Source organism: Protopterus annectens, chromosome 8.part0 (assembly GCF_019279795.1).
Source record: "Protopterus annectens isolate FY-2018-M chromosome 8.part0, PAN1.0, whole genome shotgun sequence".
Lineage (NCBI taxonomy): Eukaryota > Metazoa > Chordata > Ceratodontiformes > Protopteridae > Protopterus > Protopterus annectens.
In genome coordinates, this window is record NC_056741.1 from 1,645,350,560 (window position 1) to 1,645,363,073 (window position 12,514).

Consider the following 12,514-nt stretch of genomic DNA (forward strand, 5'->3'; position numbering starts at 1 on the left):
TATGGAATCTCCAGAGCTAGAGCTGGTTCTGCTAGGACCATCCTTCAAGGCTTCCTAGAGGGCTCTGCTGGGCCTTCCTCCATCCAAGTTTCTTCTTGAGCTTTGCACTCTCCCAAAGATTAATACTACTACATCCAGTGAATGGAAGGACATAGTGCAGTTGTGCAAAATCTTACCATAACAGTAATGTCGTTTCCTTCACTGTTGCAGTATTCACTCCGTCCCTCCTGCCCCTGGTCCATTGTCCTCCTGGATATATTGATTAACTTTTGGTTTTCCTTGGACTGGCATTCCTACTGGAGCTATCAGTTCTGAGGGTGGTACGTCCGGACGTCACCTTTATGCCTTATGCTATGCGAGGAGCATATGTGTGACATTCGCCGTACCTTAAAGCAACAGTAGGTTTTTGTATACTGGCCGGATGTCGGACTTAACGAGGCAGGGAATCCCAAAGGGTAAGAATCCTGCTACAGTGAAGGAAGGGACATCTACTGTTAAGATAAGATTTTACCAACTGTACTTTCTTCATGACTGGAGCCATTACCTCTAGTTATTAAAGAACATTGCCTCAAGCCCATCTCTATTTTAAATCAGGGTGAGTGGTGAGATTCTCTGTAGTCCATTCCTCTTTGCAGTGAGACTGGGAACTTGTGTTTTGGGAATGTAATGAGCTGTCAGATTTTACAAATTCCATACTGAGTACTTAATCAGAAATGCAGGGGAAGCAAATGCTTGTAAATAAGGAAGTGATTCTGTTAAGCTGGTAAATATCTGAATTGCCTAGACTTAGTAAGGCTTTACTAAGTTTAATGATATTGCCTGCCAAAAAAGACAAGTACTAGAAAATCTGTATCAACTGTAAATGAAGTATAAACTAGATAAAAGAACCAAAGTGGGATCTTTAGAAAAGGGAAGGATCAAATTACATAGCAAAAAATTGAACTTGTGGGAACAATACATGCAGGATAATGTTTAGGAGGAGGAGTGAGTCAGGAATTGAACAATTTCTGTAATATTGAATGACTGTTCGTATAAAAAGAAGACATATATGAAATGTCTAATGTATGTAAATGAAAAAAAAATGTCAATATAATCTGTTTTCTTTTTAATGTGTGTGCCTATGTTTTAAATGAATAATTTAATAAAGGTGTTTTAAGTTTGAAAACCATAGGTTGAATCACTGCAAACGTATTGTTTTTATTACATCTCTGTATAGTGAAGTATTTGTGATCGCATAAAAAAAGTAAATATTCTGGGCTGTGGCAGTCTTTGCACTTATGACTGCCATTGTGAAATAGACCCCTTGGTGTTCTGTGGCTCCTTTTGGCGTATTTGTTTGGATCGTGTGGTTTTCTTCTATTCTCTTGAGATATTGCTTGGTAGTTGAAAGCACTTTTCACTCCCATTAATTCCACATTTGACACCTGCTCAGTAAGTACCTGTTTCACTTCTCAGGCGTTGAGAATTGTCATGTTTCTAGCTTGCGTTCTCTGTTTTAGAATTCAAGTGCAGTAGCGGTAGCATACATTGACAGGCATATGTAGCATGATGTAGGAGATGATACCATATACAACAGAACTTAACTGGATTCATGACCAGAAAATTACTTCCATGGAGTTTTAGTGGTTTTTCTCAAACTAAATGTTGTTCTCTGAATAACATTTGATATTTTGAAATAAACTAATATAGAATAAACATGTTTCTTCTTTATTTTAAATTGTGACCAGCAGTCATCACTTCTTCAGTGCTAAAGGTAGCACAGGTAAACCATTGGTTGCTAAGGCTTAACAGAGTGTTGCAAGTGTCTTTTTTCTTGGGGGAGGGGAGGTGGGTGGCTCATATTTCCTTCCTTGGCTGCCAGTGGTTGAAAGCCTGTTAGTAGTGCAGAGATGCATGCAACACCGTGAAACATTCCGTTATATGCAGTGCTGCAGCAGAGATCATTTTAATTAATGGAAGCATGCGAACTTGGACTGCATAATATCTTGACCAGAATGTAACAGTCTGCTTCAAAGATGCATTATATCCACCCTGAGGATGCATACTTTTTTTTTTTTTTTTTTTTTTAACTGACAGTGTTTCTGTTTCCCTGCTAAGATTACAAAGAGTTACCACATTCCTCAACTGCCCAGATTTTTGCGTCTTATTTTTTTGGCCTGTTCCTTATAAAATTTGTGGTTTTCTGGCAAGTCACTAAATAATGACATGCATTTAAGTTTCAGACTTCATATCCTACTTGAAAATGTGTGCTAGCTCAAATCCTGTTATTTTAGCAACTTTCTAAGAGTGATATTTAAAATCTGTCTCTGTTTTTAGTCCATTATTCCATGCCCCTGCCCACCCCCCATTATTTTAGGCTTTGCCAAGATTTCTTGCACAAAGAGGTTGAGATATTTGGATCACTTACTGAGAAGGAGTTCCCTGTGTGAGATCATCTCAGAACTAACACAATTCCACAAAAGGCTGAGTTACAGTGAGAGCCAGTGAGTTTTGAATAGCATTTACAACAGTTTTGGTCAGATCTTTGAGAGATCAGCTGTGGTAATGGCTATTGGTTAGATCTTATTATACTAAGCCATAACAGCAGTTGGTGAGATGTTATAGCAGCGGGTCCTGTTACCCGTGGTGGCCAGATCCTATTAAGCCAAAATGGTGGCTTTTGGAGCTTTTTGCTGTTTCTTTTAGCTGTTGCAACAGTTTCTGGACCCTTGTATCAGTGTGTGCTCAGATCCTAAGGTATTAAGTTTTGACAACAGCCATTGTTTCAAAATAGTTTTGCAGTCGTTTCCTTCACTTAAAATACCGAAGATTTCAAATATAAAAGTCTCATTCAACTGTAAAACTATTTTCAAACAGCCAAATTATAGAAAATAATTTCAGCCATCGCTTAGAAGAACAGGACACACAGCTGTAATCTCCAACAGCTGTTATAACAGTTAAATTCTTGACAGACCAAAAACAAGTTTTCAAAAACTATTCTAACAGCCAAATATACTAGCAAATAGCTACTACAATGGCCATTACCATGGCTTAATACCTTAAAATCTGAGCACAAAGTTATTGAACATCCATTGTTACAGCCCAGTATAATAAGATCTGACCTCTAGCCATCATCATGGCTGATCTTAGAAAGATCCAACCAAAAGCTGGTGTAACAGCTAATCAAAAGTCACTGGCTGTTGCCCTGCTAAGGAGATCTCTCTACTTGTTTGTTTTGTCAACTGTCTGAATATGCCAATGGCCTCCCCTCAGAGTTTGAGGGGAGACCTGATGTTGTGTTCATGCGAACTAGGGGAAATTTGGCCCGGACTGCTGTTATACCTCCCTTAAATGCTTCCTGAAGCATGCATGCAAATGCAAATTAAACGCTCACACACGCACACACGCACACACACACCCCTTAATGTCAAAACTTTCAATAAAGCTGAACATTTTAGCATTAAACTCAAACCTACAATTGCATACCCATATGCAATCGATCTTCCTTCTTTTGATAGCTGAAACATTCAACAACGTAAGCATTCAGCGTACTACTCATACCATTTAATCTGCTGATCAAGAGTGAATAATACCCATGTAAGAGTTGCATCAGTACACATGAAGAAAACTTAGTAAGTCAGCTTTTAATGAAAACAAAACTAAACACTTTTTCAAGTTGTATAGAGAAAGAAATGAAAGGGAAATAATGTTCAGGAATGTTATAGTAAAATAATGCTATAGAAAATACATACAGAGAATGCTGTGCAGCATAGAAAGATTCAGTACAGTGATATAATGAAGCAGTTTTACTTGGCTCATCCATAGGAAAATTCTGTAAGAAAAAAGGAAAGCTGTATGGAACAGAAGCAGAAGGTTGTAAGTGGGTGTGAGATTGGATGGATTTCCTGTGAGGTTTATTTCAAGTGAAATTACCAGTTAATGCTTCAATAACATAAGAAAGGGATGAGGAAAGGAAGTGTAATTTGGGTAGTGTGGAAGACGCAAAAGGGCGTGTGTTTTTGGAATGTAAAAGGTTAAGGGGATTTGGGGCATAGTGCAAAGGGAATTAAAAGAGAAAGAATTGATATGACTAATGTTATGTATGGCTTATATGGGGGAAATTAATATAGAAGGGATGAACAAGAGAAGTTATGTAACAAAATGGGATACTAAAGAAGCTGCAAATAATGTTTTGACAGAAAAGATGAGGAAGATGAGTGTAACAGATGGTATTAATTAAGGATGGATATAGGATGATATATGAAAAGTTTTTATTTATGTAACTGTCTCCATATATATATATATATATATATATATATATATATATGTGTGTGTGTGTATATATATATGTATGTATATATATGTATGTATATATATGTATATATATGTATGTATATATATATATATATATATATATATATATATATATATATATATATATTAAAAGTTTTTTACTGTAATTTGTTTTTTACAGTTTGAATGAAAATGAGCGTTTACTCTTCTGCTTTGTATCCATCTGAGTTATTATCAGCTCATCCAGATGGGAACTTGGTTTAATGCCTCACCCCCACCTCACTCACCAGGCTGCACTGCAGAGTCAGTAATGTAAAAATTTGTCCAAGCACCTGAGGTGGGAATAGAACCAGCAAACTTTGGATCTTTCCATATAAAAACTGAGCATGCTACCTGTTGAGCTACTGATACTTATGGTCTGAGGATCACATATGGATACAGAGAATTCTAAAGAATGAGTACTTAAATCAAGAGTATGTAACTAGCTAATTAAAATCTTTTGGAGAATAACAGTCTGCGGTGTTAAAAAGAAGGGGTGCTATGTCATGCTAGGTTTTTGTCGTACATGCTGTGCACTTCTCTAAGATCTTATTGATCACTTTGTATGTACGTGTGTACATTAGTATTTTTTTATTCTCTGTTGACCAGGTTAGTCCCACTAAGCTAGTAGCTTCTTTTTAGGGGAGACCTGAGGTGGTATTTATACTACTAGGAGAAATTTGGCCAGGGCATCGGGGAACTTTCCCTACTCAGTAAAAGTAAAAGAAACTAATGATGATTATATTTTCTTTTATATGGGGCTCTAGACTGAATCCAGGCAAGAGAGCGATTCTGTATATGAAAGAAGAGCAAGGAGGCTTGGGTTTAATAAACCAAATAGTACACGTAGCATCTTTAATTTTATATAAAGTATTAAAAGAAAGTATGAAGGAAAATAAAAACTTGATAGAAATTATACTGTATTGTAAATATAAATTGTAAATACAAAAAATTGTGGGAAGAAATGGAAGTTAAAAAAAAAAAGTAAAAGCATTGTGAATGAAGAAATGAAAGAGTACCAAAACAAAATTGTGTTATGGAAAATAAAAAAATATATATATGTGAGGAAAAATAGAAAGGGATGGTACTTAAATATTTTGAAAGCATTTTATTACATTGATCTTTGGAAAGATTTAGAAATAGGAAAAAAAACATAATTATGAGATATAATTATAAAAAGATTAAAGAACATAAGGATTTTTATAGAGATTACCTATTAGAAAATTGCTGGTTAAGGCAAATATGCCATACAAGAAAAAACAAGATAGAATATGTAATAAATATGGAGAGTTTGAGACTACTGAGCAGTTGTTTTTGAAATGTGAAAGAGTTAACTTGTGGAAAGAAATATGTAAACATGATAGGGTGAACAATTTGTAAAATTTGAGCAAATAAATATGGACGTAATAGAATTTGGTTATTATGGTGCATGAAAACAGGAAGAAGTGAAGAAAATGGACAGAGTGATATTTATGTTTCATGGATTATATGGAACGAGAGACTAAATTAAATACAATGGAAAATGGACTTTGACAAAGATTCTGGAGAAAATAACATTTTGGTTGTGGATAAGAGTGTGGAGAAATGCTTACATTGAAGTTTATAATGTATGGAGATTTGTAAGTAAATGTAAATATGTAAATAATATGTATGTATATATCAATAAAAAAAATGACTCAGTATTGTGCTGCAGTAGCTGAGCTTGTTAGATCAAAACGTGTGAACACCATTTTATACTTTTAGGCTGCATGCGAGACTGCTGCTGTTCATGTTTGCACATAAGGACCATTCTGTCATACATGTTCTCACAAAGTGAAGCTGCTTTTAGAGTTGGTACTGACAATCCTTGAACAAGAAGGAAGGACAGATATACTTCTCATCTCGTCTTTTGTTGAACTGTTTTTGTTTAGAGTCTGAGCTCTGTTTCTAAGTTGTATGTTTGTAAAAACAAGTCACAAAGGCAAATCAAAACTTTCATTCGTACGTAAGGGTTTTTTTTTTTGTTATTTTTTGCAGGTGTTTGTTGATGACAAATCGGTTGGAATCCTGGATTACAACATTATAGAAATAACAGTCCCAGAAGTACAGGTATAGAAACATTTAAATGTAGGTTTGTACACTAAGCATCACTGAGCAATCATCTGCACCCAAATATACTTTTAGGGAGTTGGTATTCAGTTCTTCATGAAATTATCAAGATGAAATGTGAACATTATATGTAAGGCTATTCTAAAGGGAGAGTGACTTACACAGTATGTAAGCAATATGATAATTTTACATCTTTTTTTTCTACTGGACACTACTTCAGTAGGACTTCTTTTTTTAATATATTCTGCTTGGTTGCCTTCTAGCCGTCTGATCTGTCTGTCGTGGAGCAAGAGCCAAGTTTTTTGTGTCCATCACACAGGTAGCCATCCTTGTAAAAGAGATGAGATGCACGAAACTCCTCCGTCCCTCGAGAACACCAGAATAAAACTCCAAGTCGCCAAAATGTAAAACGAACAAAATTTATTAGGTTTAAGCTTCTCCCAAGCTTTTCGTCGATTACAATACACCAACTTCCTCAGAAAACCCCTGTACTCTGGAATACCTACAGGTCATCTCGGACGTAGCACTTGGCAGGATGCATCCCAGATAACTTAGGCTGTTGCATGTTGCACAACTGCACTTTCTGTAGCATAGATTGTGGAGAGAGGTGGTATGCATGACTCTGATTTCTAAGGCCAAAGAGACCTGTGTTGAGCCATTTTGGTCCATATTTACGTATTTAATTGTTGCACTGATTTACTAGAGGGGAATTGGGTTGTAGGAGTTTTTGATTAGTTGCATGACAGCCCTAAACCAGCCTGTGTGTGTATGTGATACCTGATTATTAAAAAAACAGTATAGCTGTTTAAATGAGATTTAGACAGACAAGCAGTTATCCTTTAGTTAGAATTATGTGATTGTTGTACTGTTATGCTGCAAGTCCCATGTTTTGAATGTGATCCCTTTATTGTACAGGTTGCCAATATTCAGTGTTGCAATAGATACAAAAGATGGAAAGTGGAGAACTTGAGCCTAGCTTATAATAAATGTCTCCTAAATATATATACACACACACACACACACACACACACACACACACACTGCGAAGGACATGATTAGCATTTGTGTAAGAGTTGCTGATAGGTGCTTGAGATACAAGTCTGCAAGCGTTATAAGAAGCTTACACAGCATTGATCATCCCTCCTTACAACTAGGCAAATAATTGTAATTTAAACAGGCACAATCCCAATTGTGGCTGTTTAAATAGCTACGTACAGTGCTTGCTGGGGCCATTTGGCACCTGTTTGACAGTACCAACTGTGCCACCTAACAGCTTGCGCCCAAAGCAGCTCTCCCCTTTGCCTACCTTTACTATTTCTGTGGTAGTAAGTGTGCAAATGGCAGGAAATGGACCCTACAGACCACCATGAATGTGTTTCTGTGGCATTGTGTTTACTCTGGTTGAATGCTTCTGATATAGTGATTCTATGCGACAGGGATAATGTAGAGTGATAGGTATTTGAGAGTAGTGAAAAAAGAAGAAACATGAGTGAAGTAAGTTGTTTAGCCATTCTTAAGTCCTAAAATAACTGTCTGTATGGGCTAAAGTTAAAATATCCCTGCTAATGCTTCCTGCACTTCACCGGTTCAGAGCCAAGCCCCATCCTGCTTCCAAACCACCTTTTAGCTGTTCTGCTTGTCCCTTTGCTGCTTGCTTTAGTGCCTTACCTTCCAGTCTCCCACAGGAGACTGCACTATCTCTGTTTGTCCCTCTGTATCTTTTTCACAGACAAAGGTCTCTTCAGCCTGAAACAAAGGTCATAGACTGCCTGCGGAACCTTTACATAGCATATTATGGTAACAGTTTACTGACCTCTAACTGACTTGGTCAACGGGTGTAGTCCACTCCATTTGCCCTTCGGGCTCACTCCACTCCACTTCCCTGTCCCCAAATTCCACCCACCTCCACTTTTATCCTATCCACTAATCCCTCTCATCATTTCTATCCACTACCACCAACACCCCACCCTCTTCCTAGCTCTAATATCAACTGACACAACCATGTTACTACTACACATGCTAACACTTTTCACTTGCTGTCTCCTTGCACTCCTTACTTCCTACCAAACTACTGTAATAAACCCCCCCACCCACTTTCACTGCACCACCACTCTCACTGTTAACCATTACCCACCCACTAACTACTACTCTTTCACCAGCTCAGTCTCCATCACTATTCACACAGTACGCTATCAGTTGCTAACTACATACAAACAAAAAATATCCTTATAACATGACAGACACGTTATCCTTGTTGCCCTTGCAACTCCCACTCTAATATCACCCACCCCATCCACCCACTACCTTTCTTTCCACCCCACTAACTACCTTGATTATAGCAAGCTCGGATGCTCATAAGCCTACAACTTATTATACAGCGGGAACTTGTAACAATTGTTAATGTATGTTATGTACTTTGCAGATAACGATTCTAGTTGTCTACTGATGTACTATGTTCTTCATCTTTAACTATGTTTGTAATTGTTAATTGCTATGTTAATCAAATTGTTAATTGCTGTGTAAATCCAATGTAACCACTGTCTCTATATTTTAACTGTGGAGCTTTTCTCCCCGGCCCTCCACTGAAAATGGACCTATGTCCAGTCGGGCACTCCCGGTCAACAAATGTAAATAAATAAATAGAAATTTTCAAATTTATTAAACTAATGTATACTGCCCTATCCAAAATAGCCCTCAGTGGTGACGTACATCCTAACCCAGGTCCAAGCATCTCCACACCCAATAACCTTCCTAAAACTTGCTCCTTCGCACAACTAGCATCTAACAGAGAAAATCATCTGAGCACCTCCTTCTGGGCCTAAATATCAGAAATATAACCAATAAAACCCACAACCTCCATGCCAACATATCTCTATACTCTCCATGTATAATCACCCTGACCGAAACCTGGCTCAGACCCCACTTCATAAGTGAGGAAATACTCCCACCAGGTTATAACATACTTCGCTTGGATAGGCTATCCAAAAAAGGGGGTAACGTTGCTCTAATGTTTAAACACCACCTAAACATCCACACCCTTAACTCATTAGTCCCCCAGATTGGAAATGAATAAATCCTATATGCAAACTAAACTCAAATGAAACAATAAACATCATTGGATGCTACTTCCCACCTGGCCATAACATCTCACTCCTGGAATACCTCCTCAGTTGGGCTACCCAATTCCTTCCCCACAAAACCATAGTTCTAGGTGACTTTTAATATCAACTGGCTTTCTTATAGCAACAATCATCCAGTCCACAATCTAAACCTTGATGGTTTCTCCCAACTGATAGTCTCCTACCCGGACAGACAAAAACTCAAACAAACGTTTTACCCTTGACTGGATATTAGTCAATAAAGCCCCTCAGTCATACTTAGCTGGCTGTCTACCAGACAGCCTCAGTGACCACACTCCAACATTCCTTCTGAGGCACCACCCAAACAGTGCCAAACCCATCATCTATTGACAAATATGAAACAGGGTAAACTTTAACCCCTTCACCTTTAAATCTTTCCTTAAAAACTATAACTGGTCACCACTAAAATACCTCAACCTGGCTGACGCAGTTCATTTCTTCAATTCCACCTTCCTAAACACACCTGCCCCTATAAGAAATGCCAGAGTCAAGTCACAGTTTGCCCCATGGCTTCAAAAAGCCACTAGGTCACTAATGAAACTCAGGAACAAGGCATGGGAACACCGGCACCGTACCAAAACCCCCTCCTCTAGACAGTCATTCCTATAATTGCGCAATCGGGTCAAAAAGCTAATAAAGTATGAAAACCCAATATTAGCAGTCTGCCTAAGCTCCTCCCAACACAACCCTAAGCAGTTCTGGTCCTCAATAAACTCCATTCTCCACCCAGGTAAAGTTGGCACCCCCTCCTCTGATGGTATTGGTGCCTCTTTCAATAAACACTTTACTGAATCCAGTCTATCTTTGTCTGAACAACACAACCCATCCCCACATCAAATCCAAATACTCTATCCCACTGTCCTTTCATTTTCTCCTGTGCCCACCTCCAAAATAAAAAAAAAACTGCTTTTAAAGCTTAAGCCTACAAAACGTGCTGCCGACAACCTCCCCTGTGAATACCTAAAAATAGCATCCGAAGCCCTAGCATATATCCAGTGTCTATCTTAATAAACCAATCCTTATCAGAATGCTATGTCCCTTCACTTTGGAAAATATCCCACGTAATACCCCTCCATGAAGATGGCTCCTCCACTGAACTCTCCAGTCACCAGCCCATAGCCATTCTTTCTCCAATATCCAAAGTACTTGAGAAATGCATTCACTCCCAAGTCCTACACTATTTACAAACTAACAATCTTCTCTCCAGCACCCAGCATGGCTTTAGGCCATTCCACAGTACTACTACCGCCTTGCTGTCTTTCACTAACAGTATCCTTCATCACAAAAATAATGGCCTGTTCACTTCTGCCATATTTCTGGACCTGTCCAAGGCTTTTGATATAGTCTCACACAAAAAAAACTACTCTCTGTTCTCACTAACCTCTCCTTTTCACAATCCGCTACAAACTGGTTTCATAGCTATCTAGAAGGCCACCAAAAATCCATTGTGTGGCATAATGACCTATCACCTCGACTTCCTGTCACACTTGGTGTTCCCCAAAGCTCCATTCTTGGACCAGTGCTATTCTCACTCTTCACCAATAATCTATTCACAGCCACCAAGCAGACCACTCTGATACAGTATGCCGATGACTCCACTCTCATCTGCTCAGCCCCAACTATGCCTGAACTTCAGAAGATCGCACAGGAAGCCTTTTCTTCTGTAGAAATCTGGCTATCTAATGACCAGCTAATACTCAACCCTAACAAGACTAAACTCCTCATCTTCCAACCCACAAAGTCTAACCTAACTAACCCCCACTTCAATATTCTGGCCAGCGACAACACCATCATCTCCCCTACAGAATGCTGGCCAGCGACATCATCATCATCTCCCCTACAAAACACACCAGACTACTTGGCATTGAGATTAACAACCATCTTAAATTCGACAGTCACATTTCTCTAACCATAAAAAAGTTCACAAAAAACTAGGAACATTGTATAGAAATAAGCAATTCCTCACCAAAACAGCCAGAATTTCAGTTGCCAGTTACCACCTCATCTCCATTTTACTCTATGCCTCTCCTGTACTTAACAACCTTAGACAATCTGACCTAAACAAGCTAGAGGCCTACTACAACAAAATAGCTAAATTTGCCACTTGGTCATCTTACCGCAGCAATCACAGTATCTCACTTAGAAAATTACATTGGATTGAACTCCCTCAACTTCTTCACCTCAATCGACTCCCCTCAAAAAATTAATAAACCATCTTCAGAATGCCCCTTCTCTTCAAAGCCTTCTCCAGTCCTACTCTACCACTAGACCACTACGCACCACAACAAAAAAAACCTCCAAGTTACCAAAGCCAAGAACTCAGATGGAGAAGCTCTTTTCTCCTGCATAATATCCAAATTATGGAACACTCTCCCCCCTTCTGTTACCACACTACCTTCATGCTATCAATTCAAAGCTGAACTAAAAGTCTACTTAAAAAAAACACTGGTTATGTCCTTGCACAAATCCAGACTAAGACTCACCTTTTTTTCTCTCCTCACCTCCTCCCCTCCCCTCCCTTAGTCACCCTGCCTCCCAAAATCAGATCATTACATCTCTCCCCTTTCATTTCCTCCAACCCTTCCAGCTCACATCACCATGTGGTGAATTTCTGCTATATATCTGTTAGAATTATCAGTTATTGCTAACTACACTATCAGTTTATAAGGTGTAATTGTTTTGTACTTATCATTATCCGAACATACTTGTTAATATATTAATAACCCTGATCATTCTATGTCATCTTGTATGTATACAGTGTCGCTTCTAAATGTATTGATTACTTTTGTATGTATCACAGTTTTGTTCTTTATACATCCTTGCTGTTCATGTTTACTATGGATATTACTTGTATTGCTCTGTGTGGAGCTTTTCTCACAGGGCCTCCGCTGAAAATGGACCTGTGTCCAGTCGGAATTTCCTAGTAAACAAATGTAAAATAAATAAGTAATAACATTAAAGACAAGAGTAAAGGC

At 38.3% G+C, this 12,514-nt stretch overlaps 1 protein-coding gene across 4 annotated transcripts in view; it reads left to right on the plus strand.

Moving 5' to 3' along the window:
- The window catches only part of GLB1L2 (galactosidase beta 1 like 2), a 2,046,079-nt gene that overhangs the window by 1,707,407 nt on the left and 326,158 nt on the right, over positions 1 to 12,514 (plus strand). For all 4 annotated transcript variants that reach the window (XM_044081172.1, XM_044081170.1, XM_044081169.1 and 1 more), the window contains exon 14: positions 6,328 to 6,399. In XM_044081172.1, coding sequence (XP_043937107.1) covers positions 6,328 to 6,399 — 72 coding nt within the window. The remainder of the gene's footprint in view (positions 1 to 6,327; positions 6,400 to 12,514) is intronic.